The sequence below is a fragment of the Phyllobates terribilis genome, unplaced genomic scaffold (genome assembly GCF_046119375.1).
Source record: "Phyllobates terribilis strain yellow unplaced genomic scaffold, ASM4611937v1 Scaffold_61__1_contigs__length_8056638, whole genome shotgun sequence".
Taxonomy (NCBI): domain Eukaryota; kingdom Metazoa; phylum Chordata; class Amphibia; order Anura; family Dendrobatidae; genus Phyllobates; species Phyllobates terribilis.
The window spans coordinates 58370-75209 of NW_027362821.1; the positions used below are offsets into that span (position 1 = coordinate 58370).

The 16840-nt window shown below is 47.5% G+C and overlaps 1 protein-coding gene across 1 annotated transcript; it reads right to left on the minus strand.

Moving 5' to 3' along the window:
- Nucleotides 1-493: 493 nt before the first annotated feature.
- Nucleotides 494-6437, minus strand: LOC141192417 (uncharacterized). The gene is made up of 4 exons (XM_073661931.1): nt 6322-6437; nt 6150-6238; nt 5863-5953; nt 494-3578 (listed from the first exon to the last, which is right to left on the minus strand). The coding sequence occupies exons 1-4, from the start codon at nt 6404-6406 to the stop codon at nt 2332-2334; spliced, it is 1512 nt and encodes a 503-aa protein (XP_073518032.1). The 5' UTR covers nt 6407-6437; the 3' UTR covers nt 494-2331.
- Between the last annotated feature and the right edge of the window lie 10403 nt (nt 6438-16840).

Sequence of the window (16840 nt, forward strand, 5' to 3'; positions counted from 1 at the left end):
TCTGATTCATATTTTTTTCCTGTATAAATTATAATTAATACAATTTTGTAATTTTTTCACTATTATATGGGACTCTGACTTGAAGTTTTTTCCTCTTGTTTATTCTGTATGGAGGACTATGTGGGGCCCATTATTCTGTATGGAGGACTATGTGGGGCCCATAATTCTGTATGGAGGACTATGTGGGGCCCATTATACGGTACACTGGTTGGCCCACGACTTTGTCAAAGTTTTTCATTTTGGCCCTCTGCATTTTTTGAGTTTTACATCCCTGATGTAGTCAGTCTGGGTAAATGTACATGGAAATGGCAATAATGCAAAGCTGCTAATTGGACTTTGCTACAAGCCTCCTAATATAGCTGAACACGTAGAGGATGATATGCTGCAACAAATTAAAAAGGCAACAAAAACAAGTCATGGTCAAAAGTGTTGGCTCCCTTGAAATTGTTCCAGAAAATGAAGTCATTCTCCCAGAAAATTATTGAAATTACACTTTTTGTTATACACGTTTATTTCCTTTGTATGTATTGGAACAACACAAGAAAACAGAGAAAAAAAGGCAAATTGAACATAATTTCACACAAAATAGGTAGGACAAAATAGGTGACACCTTGCCAAAATTGTGGGTAAACAACTTTGTTTCAAGCATGTGAAGCTTGTTCAAACGCAATTTTGGCAAGTAACAGGTGTGGGCAATATGAAAATCACAACTAAAACCAGATAAAGGAAGAAGTTGATTCAATCTTTGCATTGTGTGCATATGAGTGGCACACTAAGCATGGAGAAAACAGAAAAAGGAGAAGAGAACTGTCTGAGGACTTGAGAACCAAAATTGTTGAAAAATATCAACAATTTCAAGGTTATAAGTCCATCTTTAGAGATCGGCATGTTCCTTTGTCCAAGGTGTACAGCATAATCAATAAATTTACAACCCATACAGTCAAATATGGGGGAGGTTCAAAGGTATTTTGGGGTTGCTTTGCTGCCTCCGACTGTGTGCAAGGCATCATGAAATCTGAAGATTAGCAAAGGATTTTGGGTCACAATATAGTGCCTAGTGTCAGAAAGCTGGGTTTGCGTCCTAGGTAGTGTTGAGCGAGCATGTTCTATTAACCCTTTCGCCGAGTATGCTCGGGCCTAGCTCCGAGTATTTACAGCTGCTCAGTGATATGTCTGAATCACTCCCATGTGCATGATTTGCAACTGTTTGACAGCTTTATTACATGTGAGGAATGTCCATTTCTTACACATTCCTCACATGTAATAAAGCTGCCAAACAGTCGCAAATCATGGACACTGGAGCGATTCAAACATAACACTGAGCAGCTGTAAATACTCGGAGCTCACCCGAGCATACTCGGAACAGAACATACTCGCTCAACACTAGTCCTAGGTAATGGATCTTACAGCATGACAATGAGCCCAAACATACTTCAAGAAGCACCCAGAAAATGGATGGAAACAAAGTGCTTGAGAGTTCAAACCAGCAATGAGTCTTGATCTAAATCCCATTGAACACCTGTGGAGAGATCTTAAAATTGCTGTATGGAGAAAAATATTAAAATTTGAGAGTCCTCAGTGGTTGATACCATTTTTTCAGTTAGCCATTAGTCAGTAAGCTTTCGAGACTACTCAGGTCTCTTCATGAGACAGAGTATAATACAAAATCCGAATAGTCACATATTTATACACTACAGGGCACAGGAATAATGCAATAGATAAGACAAGTGAAGTGAAGCAGAACTATCAGTATGGGAGAGGGATAAGCAGTTGTGGCCGTAAAAATGTGTGGACACAAGTAGATCTATTCTTTTTTTCGTTTTTTTGTGTGGCGATGAGAATTCATCCTTGTTTTAAGTTTTTGCCCTGTCTTCCCTACATACAGACCCCCAGTTGGACAATTGGTACATATAATTAAGTTCATTGTGATGCAGCTGAAAGTACCTGGGATCTTGTGGTCCTGATGTGAGTTGGGAATCTTTATCTTGTCCGTGGTCTTTATAAATGGACGGGTTTTACATTTACAGTTGGTGAGGATTAATTTTATAAGTTTCACCACAAAGGTGAAACTATCCTCCCGGTCAGTTTGCTTTCCCTCCCAGTATCTTTTCATTCTAACAATGTTAGGTTTCTGGGAGATTATACTTGTTCCTTTTATTTTTGGTTCTCCTTAGCTTGCCTTCTTTGCCCTATATGAATGTGTTTTTGTTTCTCATTCAGGGTTTTCATATTTTACTTCATACTTTCCTTTCCCCTTGTTGACAGTGTGTTGCAGTGTCCCCTCTGGTTCCTCAGGAGGTATGAGAAACTCATCAACAACTTATTAGGGAGTTAGGTCTGTGGTGACGTTTTTAGTTGTACAGCTAGGGCATTTCTTGTCTGTACAGAGACTAGTTGGGTGTAGTTGCGGCATTCTCCCGTGTGGGTTCTCCAATGGTTATCAAGATGCGCTTTCTGTTTAAAACATTTCCCACATTTTGAACATGAAAAAGGCTTCTTCCCTGTGTGAGTTCTCTGATGTTTATTAAGATGTGAATTCTGTCCAAAACATTTCCCACAATCTGAACATGTAAAAGGCTTCTCCTCTGTGTGGGTTCTCTGGTGTCTAAGAAAACTAGATTTCTGGTTAAAACATTTTCCACATTCTGAACATGGAAAAGGCTTCTCCCCTGTGTGAGTTCTCTGATGTGTGAAAAGATTTGATTTCTTTGCAAAACATTTCCCACATTCTGAACATGAAAATGGCTTCTCCCCTGTGTGAGTTCTCTGATGTATATTAAGATATGATTTCTGTACAAAACATTTCCCACATTCTGAACATGGAAAAGGCTTCTCCCCTGTGTGAGTTCTCACATGTTTGATAAGAGTAGATTTCTTTGCAAAATATTTCCCACATTCTGAACATGAAAATGGCTTCTCCCCTGTGTGAGTTCTCTGATGTATATTAAGATTTGATTTCTGTACAAAACTTTTCCCACAATCTGAACATGTAAAAGGCTTCTCCTCTGTGTGGGTTCTCTGGTGTTTAAGAAAACTAGATTTATGGTTAAAACATTTTCCACATTCTGAACATGGAAAAGGCTTCTCCCCTGTGTGAGTTCTCTGATGTTTGATAAGATTTGATTTCTCTGTAAAAAAATTCCCACATTCTGAACAGGAAAATGGCTTCTCTCCTGTGTGAGTTATCTGGTGCCTAACAAGACTTGATTTCTGATTAAAACATCTCCCACACTTGGAGCAAGAAAATCTATTCTTCGCTGTGTGAATTTTTTGATGTTTAAAAAAAGACTTTTTGAGAAGAAAACTATATCCATATTCTGAATGTGAAAATGGCTTCTTTGCATTAGGATCAGTTTGTTTTTTAATGCTTATTTTGTGACTTTGATTTTCCTTAGTAGTCGGTAATGAATCAGAAGATGAGACCTGTTTCAAAGGATCAGATGACAGATCTTTGCTGTGAAGGGATGATGGTAAATCTGGAGTAATGTCATTCATTTCAATTGTATCCGAAATCTGAAAATTATCTGATTTGAAAATTGAAGATGTCAGCTGTCCCTCTGATCTCCTGGTACAGTCATCTGCCAAGAATAAAAACAATCATCATTTTTTAATAAAGAATCCTTGAATTTTATATTTTTGAACATTTCTACTTAAACGGTCCATTAAAAAAGGCAAGTTATATAAAAAAATTCACTTATTCACCAAGACAATGACCATCTAATAGAAAACCTCATAGGATGAAGCAGTGGAGCGTGGTGTTCAACTGTTTGTTCATTCTGGCTCCCAAATATGGAGTAAAAGGCGCAGGCTCTGTCCAGCCACTAAGATTAGGGTGCCTGGGACCTGTAGTACCATCCAGTCTGGCAGTATGGGTGTGTGTGCTGTCCAGCTGGAATAATCTGCTCCCTGCTTCAGCCATTTGGAGAGCACCGCACCCTACTAAAGGTGGAAGCATATTGCTGGAAGCTGCCAGATACAGCCTTGTTCTCCTCTGGGTCAGTCCTCTGTGCTCAGCTCCCAGCTTGTGGATTTGTTTCCTGTTGTGACCTCGGCCCGTTTACTGACTACTCGTGTCTTCTGATTTTGTATTTTCTCTGCCCTCCTGGTTCTGACCCGGCTACCTGACTATTCTTCTTTCCATCTCACTCCAAAGAATAGCAGTTAACACCGTGGCCCAAGCCTAGGGGTCTCTGTGTAGGTTCAGATCCATGTAGAGGGGTTATGATCAAAGTAATTTGTGAAATCTGTAAACAGGGTAGATAGTGACAAGCCTGTTCGTGGTAGCCATCTTTTGAGCATTCCTAATATCTAAATGGCGCTCCTTCCCTTCTTAACCTGCCATGTGCCCAGACAGTAGTGTACAACCGTATATAGGGGATTGTCAGATTCAAAAGAAGTTGGAAAATAATTTGTAAGGTCCATTTGTTTCCTATTATCCTTTGTGAAGAATTCCAAAGTTATCACCACATAAAGTGACACACGTCAGATTTGAAAAATGGGGCCTGATTAGAAACATAAAACTGCGGGAAGGGGTTAAATCAGAGGATTACAGAAGTTAAAAACTGTGACTATAGACAATAAAACATCGACTGAAATGATCAAACTGAACAGTCTTCATCAGAGAAAAATGAGTAACTAGTGGTGAAACCTCTCTGGGGTAATTGGAGTATGGGGCTCGGTGGCTCTTGGCAATCTAAACTATCATAAGAACCAATATTTTCTGTCAGATGAGTGTCAAGAAGAAATATTAGACATTTAAAGTGAACTTTTATAATAGTGCAGAGATGAGGCGTCTTAAATGTAGATCTCGGGCATTTGGAAGAGGTAATGGAGATCTTTTTGAAAAACTACCAGGGAGTTATAGAGTCACATAAGTGAGGCCGGCTGATCCAACCACAATGAAACTATCATAGAGAGGGAATTTGTAAAAAAAAGAAAGAATATAAAAACATGTAACATCCCCAACAACAAAGTATGTATGAAGGGAGAAATCCAACACTAAACTGGAGTTGCACTCATTTATGGTGGACCATTTGGCTTGAACAAGCCGGAACCCCGAACACGAACCTGAATTTGAAATGCCGAACAAATTTGCTCAATACTATTTATGATGTGGAGTGAATCTATGAAACCAGGGCTGGAGCCAACACATCTCCTGCAGGCGTGAATAAATGTATATTACAGCCATCAGCCACGCACAGCTTAGAGATATATCATGGCACAGGTGTAATGTTTTCTGTATAGTTTATCACATTCCAGTTTGAAGTTAGTTGGTTTTAAAATAAATTGAACAGTCAGGATAAAGGGAAACTCTGCTGTTATTGTACAGAAATTCACACTTGGCCTCACTGCACATTTAATGTTGTCGATCATAAAAGTGAAGTTTGGCCAAAAAGACTGGACCTGGTCTTGTAGGGACCATATGAGCACATTCAGCAGCACAGAAGGTAGATTCATCCAATAAGATATCAGGGATCTAGGAAGCCAACACCATCATTACCCTCCGCTTTCTCTTACAGGCCCATCATTATATTTTTCTTCAAGGGATTTTCTCACTAGTCAGCACATTCTACGTACGCTGTCATTTGGCTTTGTAGTTTACAGATCTGGGCAGGTAACGGTCAGCGTCTCCTAATCCCAGGGGGTAGGTGGATCCTCCAGGTTGTAAGTGCTACAGAAAAGGGCTTTCACAATTACACAAAGTAATCTGAATATTTTCGGACGGAGGAGAATGTTGTGGTCTAGCGGCAAAATGGTGATCACACGATTGTGATATGGCTGGACTACATCACCGATAAAGCAGCCACAGCCAGTGACTGAGAAGAATCTGTGACTTCTCTGCATTTAGTGGTTACTACTCACCTGGGTAGTCATATGTAGGAATCTCCTCTTTACACCGCTCATCACCCCTCACATATGTCTCTGTAGTATTAATATGGGTCAGATCTTCACCCTGAAACAAATATTATAAAAGTCAAAGACAGATGAAGAAGTCACATCTATGATCAGCTCTAATCCTGTTATCTCCACCGTTCTCATAACACAAATTTAAAACATAATAATGGTGGATAAAACAAGACTGAAGACAGGACCTTTACAGCCGTCTACACATCATAGGGGAAATCTCATGACATCTTCTCTCCATCTACCTGAAGAACATTGGTATCTTCTTGTTTACAGTCCTGTGGAAGAAGAGGATGGGGACATCTCTCTGGTGTTGTCCTCTTACTGGATAGATCTGGAGGAAACACATACAAGGACTGAATTCATTTTTTACATACAGATAATTATAGGCCGTGTGTATTTAGTCCTGTCTATTACCTGGTGATGTGAAGGGCTGGGGAACCTCCATCATGACGTCCTTGTACAGATCTTTGTGTCCTTCTAAATACTCCCACTCCTCCATGGAGAAATAGACAGTGACATCCTGACATCTTATAGGAACCTGACACATACAATGATACCGTCATCCCCCAGATCCCTTCATAGCCTTACTGTATAATATCCCAGCATTCCCAGCAGTGTCACCTCTCCAGTCAGCAGCTCAATCATCTTGTAGGTGAGTTCTAGGATCTTCTGGTCATTGATGTCCTCATGTATCAGAGGGTGAGATGGAGGCCCTGTGATTGGGCTCAGGGGTATTCCCCATTCCTCAGACATAGGGTCCTGACAGCGCTCACTAGAGGTCTTCTTCACTACTATGTAATCCTGGTAATGGAGAAACTCATTAATAAATCTCACTACAGACATTTCCAGAGTCCTCACCTCTCCAGTTCTGTCCATCTGTTATTCCCATAGATAAGAATGATGTAATGTGACGTCATCAGAATCTCTCACCTCTCCAGTAAGAAGGAAGAGGATCTCTAGGGCGAGGTGTAATATCCTCTCCGCCATCTTGTCCATCATTTTCCTGGATAAATCAGGAAAATTTTCTTATATAGATGATCTTCACTGAGAGGATCCGGTATTTTAGAGATCTGAATGAGAAAAAGATAAGCTGATGGATAAGACCATTTTTCACAGCTTACTAATTCTCCTACACATAAAGATGGAAATATTCTTTGACCTGATCTTCGCCCGGCTCTGTTCAATACATGATTTTACTAACTCTCCTCTTCCACTCTCTGATCACAACCTTCTTTCATTCTCTGTCAAGAACTGTCACCCTGCTCAAGACACCCCCACTTTCCACACTTATAGAAATATACATGCCATTAACACCCAGAAATTTATGAAAATGTTGCAATCATCATTGGCCCCAATCTCCTCCCTCTCATGCCCTGACTTTGCACTGAAGCATTATAACGAAACATTGCAATGCGCCCTGGATGAAGCCGCACCTCCTACACAAAGAACAACTCGGCACAGACGGCGACAACCCTGGAACACACTGCAAATACACTTTCTCCAGTGGTGCTCCAGGTGTGCCGAACGGCTGTGGACAAAATCTAATCTGGCCGAAGATTTCCTCCATTATAAATTTATGCTTAAAACCTATAACTCCGCCCTTCACCTCTCCAAACAAACCTACTTTAACAACCTCGTCATCTCATGGTCCAATAATCCTAAACACCTGTTTGACACTTTTCACTCTCTCCTTAATCAAACAGCACAGGCCTCAAACATCAACCTCAGCACTGACGATCAGGCCAATTATTTAAAAGAAAAAATTGACCATATCCGATAGGAAATTTTCTCTCAATCCCCAAATGTTATGCATACTCCTCCCTCCCACACTGCATCTTGCTAATTTTCTGACTTCAAACCAGTCACGAAAGAAGAAGTGAAAAGGCTCCTTTCTTCATCTCGCTCTACCACCTGCACCAGTGACCCTATTCCCTCACATCTCCTTCAGTCCCTTTCTCCAGCTGTCACTACTCACCTAACTAAAATATTAAACCTCTACCTTTCATCTATTATTTTTCCCTCCTTTTTTAAACACGCCAGCATACATCCATTACTTAAAAAAACATCCCTCGACGAGAACTGTGCTGCTAACTACAGACCTGTTTCCAATCTTCCCTTTATCTCTAAACTACTCGAACAAGTGGTCCACTCCTGTCTAATCCGCTATCTCTCAGATAACTAACATTCTACTGAAACTGCACTCACTAAAGTTTCTAATGATCAACTAACAGTAAAATCTAATGGTCACTACTCCCTGCTGATTCTCCTGGATCTCTCTGCAGCATTCGACACTGTGGATCTACCTCTCTGACCACTCCTTCATTGTGTCTTTTGTTGGCTTCTCTTCTTCTCCCCTTCCCCTTATTCTCGGGGTTCCGCAAGGATCAGTCCTAGACGCCCTTCTTTTCTACTTATACACCGCTTCTATTGGACAAACAATCAGCAAATTCGGTTTTCAGTACCATCTCTATGCTGATGACACCTAATTAGACACCTCTTCTCTGGACATCACTCCTGCATTATTACAAAATACCAGTGATTGTCTTTCCGCTGTCTCTAACACTATGCCCTCCCTCTATCTAAAATTGAATCTGTCAAAAACTGGACTCCTCTTATTTCCTCCCTCCACTAACCTACCTGTGCCCGATATTGCCATTTCTGTTTGTGGCTCCATCATTACTCGCCAGCAACATGCCCGCTGTCTTGGGGTCATACTTGATTCAGATTTTTCCTTCACTCCTCACATCAAATCACTTGCTCGCTCGTGTCTTCTATACCTCAAAAACATCTCTAGAATTAGAAATTTTCTTTCCTTTGACTCTTACTGTAGCTCTTACTCATTCTCGTCTGGACTATTGCAACTCTTTACTTATCGGTCTCACCTACCGATACAACGATGTCTCTTCCCTGTGCCAGTCATTGCACTGATTGCTCATCCAATACAGAGTTCAATATAAACTTATTGCTCTTACCCACAAAGCTATCCACGATTCAGCACCACTCTACATCTCCTCCCTCGTCTCAGTCTACCACCCTACCAGTGCCCTTCGTTCTGCTAATGACTTAAAGCTGAAATCCTCAGTAAGCCGCACCTCCCACTCCCGTCTCCAAGATTTCTCGCATGCTGCACCAATTCTTTGGAATGCACTACCCAGGACAATTTGATTAATTCCCAATACCCACAGTTTTAAGCGTGCCGTAAAAACCCATTTATTTAGACTGGCCTATCACCTCAACATACTTATCTAACTGTCCCAGTTTTGGCCCATATTAAAATTTTCTTCAAAATCATGCTCATACCATCCATGCACTGCATAGCCTCTGTCTGTACTGTACACATACTGGCTGGTGATCAGTTCATGTAGTGTTATGTACTTACCCTATTTAGTATATTAAGGCTGTATTATACAATATATGTACATTTTACCTTTTGTGTCTCCCCTATTTCCTTATAGACTGTTAGCTTGTGAGCAGGGCCCTCACTCCTTTTAATATCTGAGTTATGCTTATTCTGTAAAGTCTGTATTGTCTGTGTAAGTCCCCCCTAAAATTGTAAAGTGCTGTGGAATATGTTGGCGCTATAAAAATTATTATTATAATTAAATTCAGATGTAAATCTCAGGCCCACTCTATTGATGTTGAGTTCCCTGACAAATTCAAAAGATTGTTCACTCGTCCCCGACCAGATGATAAAAATGTCATCAATATATTTGTACCATACCCCAATATATGGATGCCATCACTTATGACCATCCCTGAATATTGTGGATTCCTCCCACCAGTCCAGGGATAAGTTAGCATATGAGGGGGCACAGAGGCTCCCCATCGCAGTACCCCTGAGCTGGTGGAAGTACTTCCCGTCAAAAAGAAAGAAGTTATGAGTAAGAGTGAATTTTAGAAGATCCTCCATGAAGTCATTATGTCTGCTACACGCTACTGATCTCGATTTCAGGAAATATCTTACTCCTCTGATACCATCCTCATGCGGTATATTACTGTACAAAGCCTCGATATCTAGTAAGGCCTGCTCCCCTACATGCAAGTATACATGCTCGAGGGTCTACATGTAGGGGAGCAGAGAGAGGGAAAACCAACTCTAGAGGGATTATTCCAACTTCAGGACCTCAGGCGATACTATGGGAACATTACACTGTGTAGGGGCATCATACATCCTGCATAAGGGGGATAATGGGGGCATTACACTGTGTGGGGGCATCATACATCCTGCATAAGGAGCATAATGGGGGCATTAAACTGTGTGGGGGCATCATACATCCTGCATAAGGGGCATAATGGGGGCATTACACTGTGGGGGCATCATACATCCTGCATAAGGGGCATAATGGGGGCATTACACTGTGTGGGGGCATCATAAATCCTCCATAAGGGGCATAATGGGGGCATTACACTGTGGGGGCATCATACATCCTACATAAGGGGCATAATGGGGGAACATTACACTGTGTGGGGGCATCATACATCCTGCATAAGGGGCATAATGGGGGCAGTACACTGTGTGGGGGGCATCATACATACTGCATAAGGGGCATAATGGGGGCATTACACTGTGTGGGGGCATCATACATACTGCATAAGGGGCAAAATGGGGGCATTACACTGTGGGGGGCATCATACATACTGCATAAGGGGCATAATGGGGGCAATACACTGTGGGGGGCATCGTACATACTGCATAAGGGGCATAATGGGGACATTACACTGTGTGGGGGCATCATACATCCTGCATAAGGGGCATAATGGGGGCATTACACTGTGTGGGGCATCATACATCCTGTATAAGGGGCATAATGGGGGCATTACACTGGGGCATCATACATCCTGCATAAGGGGCATAATGGGGGCATTACACTGTGTGGGGGCATCATACATCCTGCATAAGGGGCATAATGGGGGCATTACACTGTGTGGGGCATCATACATCCTGTATAAGGGGCATAATGGGGGCATTACACTGGGGCATCATACATCCTGCATAAGGAGCATAATGGGGGCATTACACTGTGTGGGGGCATCATACATCCTGCATAAGGGGCATAATGGGGGCATTACACTGTGTGGGGCATCATACATCCTGTATAAGGGGCATAATGGGGGCATTACACTGGGGCATCATACATCCTGCATAAGGGGCATAATGGGGGCATTACACTGTGTGGGGGCATCATACATCCTGTATAAGGGGCATAATGGGGGCATTACACTGGGGCATCATACATCCTGCATAAGGGGCATAATGGGGGCATTACACTGTGTGGGGGCATCATACATCCTGCATAAGGGGCATAATGGGGGCATTACACTGTGTGGGGCATCATACATCCTGTATAAGGGGCATAATGGGGGCATTACACTGGGGCATCATACATCCTGCATAAGGAGCATAATGGGGGCATTACACTGTGTGGGGGCATCATACATCCTGCATAAGGGGCATAATGGGGGCATTACACTGTGTGGGGCATCATACATCCTGTATAAGGGGCATAATGGGGGCATTACACTGGGGCATCATACATCCTGCATAAGGGGCATAATGGGGGCATTACACTGTGTGGGGGCATCATACATCCTGCATAAGGGGCATAATGGGGGCATTACACTGTGTGGGGCATCATACATCCTGTATAAGGGGCATAATGGGGGCATTACACTGGGGCATCATACATCCTGCATAAGGAGCATAATGGGGGCATTACACTGTGTGGGGGCATCATACATCCTGCATAAGGGGCATAATGGGGGCATTACACTGTGTGGGGCATCATACATCCTGTATAAGGGGCATAATGGGGGCATTACACTGGGGCATCATACATCCTGCATAAGGGGCATAATGGGGGCATTACACTGTGTGGGGGCATCATACATCCTGCATAAGGGGCATAATGGGGGCATTACACTGTGTGGGGTATCATACATCCTGTATAAGGGGCATAATGGGGGCATTACACTGGGGCATCATACATCCTGCATAAGGAGCATAATGGGGGCATTACACTGTGTGGGGGCATCATACATCCTGCATAAGGGGCATAATGGGGGCATTACACTGTGTGGGGCATCATACATCCTGTATAAGGGGCATAATGGGGGCATTACACTGGGGCATCATACATCCTGCATAAGGAGCATAATGGGGGCATTACACTGTGTGGGGGCATCATACATCCTGTATAAGGGGCATAATGGGGGCATTACACTGGGGCATCATACATCCTGCATAAGGGGCATAATGGGGGCATTACACTGTGTGGGGGCATCATACATCCTGCATAAGGGGCATAATGGGGGCATTACACTGTGTGGGGCATCATACATCCTGTATAAGGGGCATAATGGGGGCATTACACTGGGGCATCATACATCCTGCATAAGGGGCATAATGGGGGCATTACACTGTGTGGGGCATCATACATCCTGTATAAGGGGCATAATGGGGGCATTACACTGGGGCATCATACATCCTGCATAAGGAGCATAATGGGGGCATTACACTGTGTGGGGGCATCATACATCCTGCATAAGGGGCATAATGGGGGCATTACACTGTGGGGGCATCATACATCCTGCATAAGGGGCATAATGGGGGCATTACACTGTGTGGGGGCATCATACATCCTCCATAAGGGGCATAATGGGGGCATTACACTGTGGGGGCATCATACATCCTACATAAGGGGCATAATGGGGGAACATTACACTGTGTGGGGGCATCATACATCCTGCATAAGGGGCATAATGGGGGCAGTACACTGTGTGGGGGGCATCATACATACTGCATAAGGGGCATAATGGGGGCATTACACTGTGTGGGGGGCATCATACATACTGCATAAGGGGCAAAATGGGGGCATTACACTGTGGGGGGCATCATACATACTGCATAAGGGGCATAATGGGGGCATTACACTGTGTGGGGGCATCATACATCCTGCATAAGGGGCATAATGGGGGCATTACACTGGGGCATCATACATCCTGCATAAGGGGCATAATGGGGGCATTACACTGGGGCATCATACATCCTGCATAAGGGGCATAATGGGGGCATTACACTGTGTGGGGGCATCATACATACTGCATAAGGGGCATAATGGGAGCATCTTACATACCGCATAAGGGGCATAATGGGGGCATTACACTGTGGGGGCATCTTACATACTGCATAAGGGGCATAATGGGGGCATTACACTGTGTGGGGGCATTATACATACTGCATAAGGGGCATAATGGGGGCATTACACTGTGGGGGGCATCATACATACTGCATAAGGGGCATTACACTGTGTGGGGGCATCATACATACTGCATAAGGGGCATTACACTGTGTGGGGTATCATACATCCTGCATAAGGGGCATAATGGGGGCATTACACTGTGTGGGGGCATTACACTGTGGGGGCATCGTACATACTACATAAGGGGCATAATGGGGGCATTACACTGTGTAGGGGCATCATACATACTGCATAAGGGGCATAATGGGGGCATTACACTGTGGGGCCAGTAAAGGGGTCCTGTACTATGAGAACAATACGTTTCCTCCCTTCCTGTCTCCATAGTTGGGTCGTATGTATCTATTATAGGAAACAGAACAAAAACCTTGATTCTTATAAAGGGGCAACACAAGACCCCAAAAGAGTCTCGGTGCTGAAGGGGTTAATGCCCCCTGCGCCCAGTAATGGGGTCTCCACATACCTCCACCTGCAGAGCCGCCACCACATATATGGCTGCTCTGTGCGCACAGGACCTGTGATGAGGTCACAGGAGGGGAGGAGTCAGGGGTCACATGATCAGGGGCCTCAGTGGATGCAGGACTCTGCTGTGCTGGTTGTCATGGTGCTGGATGAGCTGAAGTTTATGTGTGGGGTCAGGAGGGGTTTACAGTGTGGATGTAGCAGAGCCGCGCGTGTACGAGGCGTACGGAGCAGAGCCGCGTGTGTACGAGGTGTACGGAGCAGAGCCGCGTGTGTACGAGGTGTACGGAGCAGAGCCGCGTGTGTACGAGGTGTACGGAGCGGAGCCGCGTGTGTACGAGGTGTACGGAGCAGAGCCGGGCGTGTACGAGGCGTACGGAGCAGAGCCGCGTGTGTACGAGGTGTACGGAGCGGAGCCGCGTGTGTACGAGGTGTACGGAGCAGAGCCGTGTGTGTACGAGGTGTACGGAGCAGAGCCGCGTGTGTACGAGGTGTACGGAGCAGAGCCGCGTGTGTACTAGGTGTACGGAGCGGAGCCGCGTGTGTACGAGGTGTACGGAGCGGAGCCGTGTGTGTACGAGATGTACGGAGCAGAGCCGCGTGTGTACGAGGTGTACGGAGCAGAGCCGCGTGTGTACGGAGCAGAGCCGCGTGTGTACGGAGCAGAGCCGTGTGTACGAGGTGTACGGAGCAGAGCCGCGTGTGTACGAGGTGTACGGAGCGGAGCCGCGTGTGTACGAGGTGTACGGAGCGGAGCCGCGTGTGTACGAGGTGTACGGAGCGGAGCCGCGTGTGTACGAGGTGTACGGAGCGGAGCCGCGTGTGTACGAGGTGTACGGAGCGGAGCCGCGTGTGTACGAGGTGTACGGAGCGGAGCCGCGCGTGTACGAGGTGTACGGAGCGGAGCCGCGCGTGTACGAGGTGTACGGAGCGGAGCCGCGCGTGTACGAGGTGTACGGAGCGGAGCCGCGCGTGTACGAGGTGTACGGAGCGGAGCCGCGCGTGTACGAGGTGTACGGAGCGGAGCCGCGCGTGTACGAGGTGTACGGAGCGGAGCCGCGCGTGTACGAGGTGTACGGAGCGGAGCCGCGCGTGTACGAGGTGTACGGAGCGGAGCCGCGCGTGTACGAGGTGTACGGAGCAGAGCCGGGCGTGTACGAGGCGTACGGAGCAGAGCCGGGCGTGTACGAGGCGTACGGAGCAGAGCCGCGTGTGTACGAGGCGTACGGAGCGGAGCCGCGTGTGTACGAGGCGTACGGAGCAGAGCCGTGTGTGTACGAGGTGTACGGAGCAGAGCCGCGTGTGTACGAGGTGTACGGAGCGGAGCCGCGTGTGTACTAGGTGTACGGAGCGGAGCCGCGTGTGTACGAGGTGTACGGAGCGGAGCCGTGTGTGTACGAGATGTACGGAGCAGAGCCGCGTGTGTACGAGGTGTACGGAGCAGAGCCGCGTGTGTACGGAGCAGAGCCGCGTGTGTACGGAGCAGAGCCGTGTGTACGAGGTGTACGGAGCAGAGCCGCGTGTGTACGAGGTGTACGGAGCGGAGCCGCGTGTGTACGAGGTGTACGGAGCGGAGCCGCGTGTGTACGAGGTGTACGGAGCGGAGCCGCGTGTGTACGAGGTGTACGGAGCGGAGCCGCGTGTGTACGAGGTGTACGGAGCGGAGCCGCGTGTGTACGAGGTGTACGGAGCGGAGCCGCGTGTGTACGAGGTGTACGGAGCGGAGCCGCGTGTGTACGAGGTGTACGGAGCGGAGCCGCGTGTGTACGAGGTGTACGGAGCGGAGCCGCGCGTGTACGAGGTGTACGGAGCGGAGCCGCGCGTGTACGAGGTGTACGGAGCGGAGCCGCGCGTGTACGAGGTGTACGGAGCGGAGCCGCGCGTGTACGAGGTGTACGGAGCGGAGCCGCGCGTGTACGAGGTGTACGGAGCGGAGCCGCGCGTGTACGAGGTGTACGGAGCGGAGCCGCGCGTGTACGAGGTGTACGGAGCGGAGCCGCGCGTGTACGATGTGAACGGAGCGAAGCCGCGCGTGTACGAGGTGTACGGAGCGGAGCCGCGCGTGTACGAGGTGTACGGAGCGGAGCCGCGCGTGTACGAGGTGTACGGAGCGGAGCCGCGCGTGTACGAGGTGTACGGAGCGGAGCCGCGCGTGTACGAGGTGTACGGAGCGGAGCCGCGCGTGTACGAGGTGTACGGAGCGGAGCCGCGCGTGTACGAGGTGTACGGAGCGGAGCCGCGCGTGTACGAGGTGTACGGAGCGGAGCCGCGCGTGTACGATGTGAACGGAGCGGAGCCGCGCGTGTACGAGGTGTACGGAGCGGAGCCGCGCGTGTACGAGGTGTACGGAGCGGAGCCGCGCGTGTACGAGGTGTACGGAGCGGAGCCGCGCGTGTACGAGGTGTACGGAGCGGAGCCGCGCGTGTACGAGGTGTACGGAGCGGAGCCGCGCGTGTACGAGGTGTACGGAGCGGAGCCGCGCGTGTACGAGGTGTACGGAGCGGAGCCGCGCGTGTACAAGATGTACGGAGCAGAGCCGCGCGTGTACGAGGTGTACGGATCGGAGCCGCGTGTACGAGGTGTACGGAGCGGAGCCTTGTTTGTACGAGGTGTACGGAGCGGAGCCTTGTTTGTACGAGGTGTACGGAGCGGAGCCTTGTTTGTACGAGGTGTACGGAGCGGAGCCGCGTGTGTACGAGGTGTACTGAGCGGAGCCGCGTGTGTACGAGGTGTACTGAGCGGAGCCGCGTGTGTACGAGGTGTACTGAGCGGAGCCGCGTGTGTACGAGGTGTACTGAGCGGACCCGCGTGTGTACGGAGCGGAGACACGTGTGTACGAGGTGTACTGAGCGGAGCCGCGTGTGTACGAGGTGTACTGAGCGGAGCCGCGTGTGTACGAGGTGTACTGAGCGGAGCCGCGTGTGTATGGAGCGGAGACGCGTGTATACGTAGTGTACGGAGCAGAGCCGCGTGTGTACGAGGTGTACGGAGCAGAGCCGCGTGTGTACGAGGTGTACGGAGCGGAGCCGCGTGTGTACGAGGTGTACGGAGCGGAGCCGCGCGTGTACGAGGTGTACGGAGCGGAGCCGCGCGTGTACGAGGCGTATGGAGCGGAGCCGCGTGTGTACGAGGTGTACTGAGTGGAGCCGCGTGTGTACGGAGTGGAGCCGCGTGTGTACGAGGTGTACTGAGCGGAGCCGCGTGTGTACGAGGTG

Bases quoted from the DNA above. Each gene is read 5' to 3' on its own strand.
- LOC141192417 (XM_073661931.1), bottom strand. From the start codon at position 6,406: ATGGAGGAGTGGGAGTATTTAGAAGGACACAAAGATCTGTACAAGGAC. The intron at 6,239-6,321 runs GTAATAGACAGG...TGTTTCCTCCAG, and splicing joins CCAGCCCTTCACATCACCAG to ATCTATCCAGTAAGAGGACA. The intron at 3,579-5,862 runs GTGAGTAGTAAC...TATTCTTGGCAG, and splicing joins TCCTACATATGACTACCCAG to ATGACTGTACCAGGAGATCA.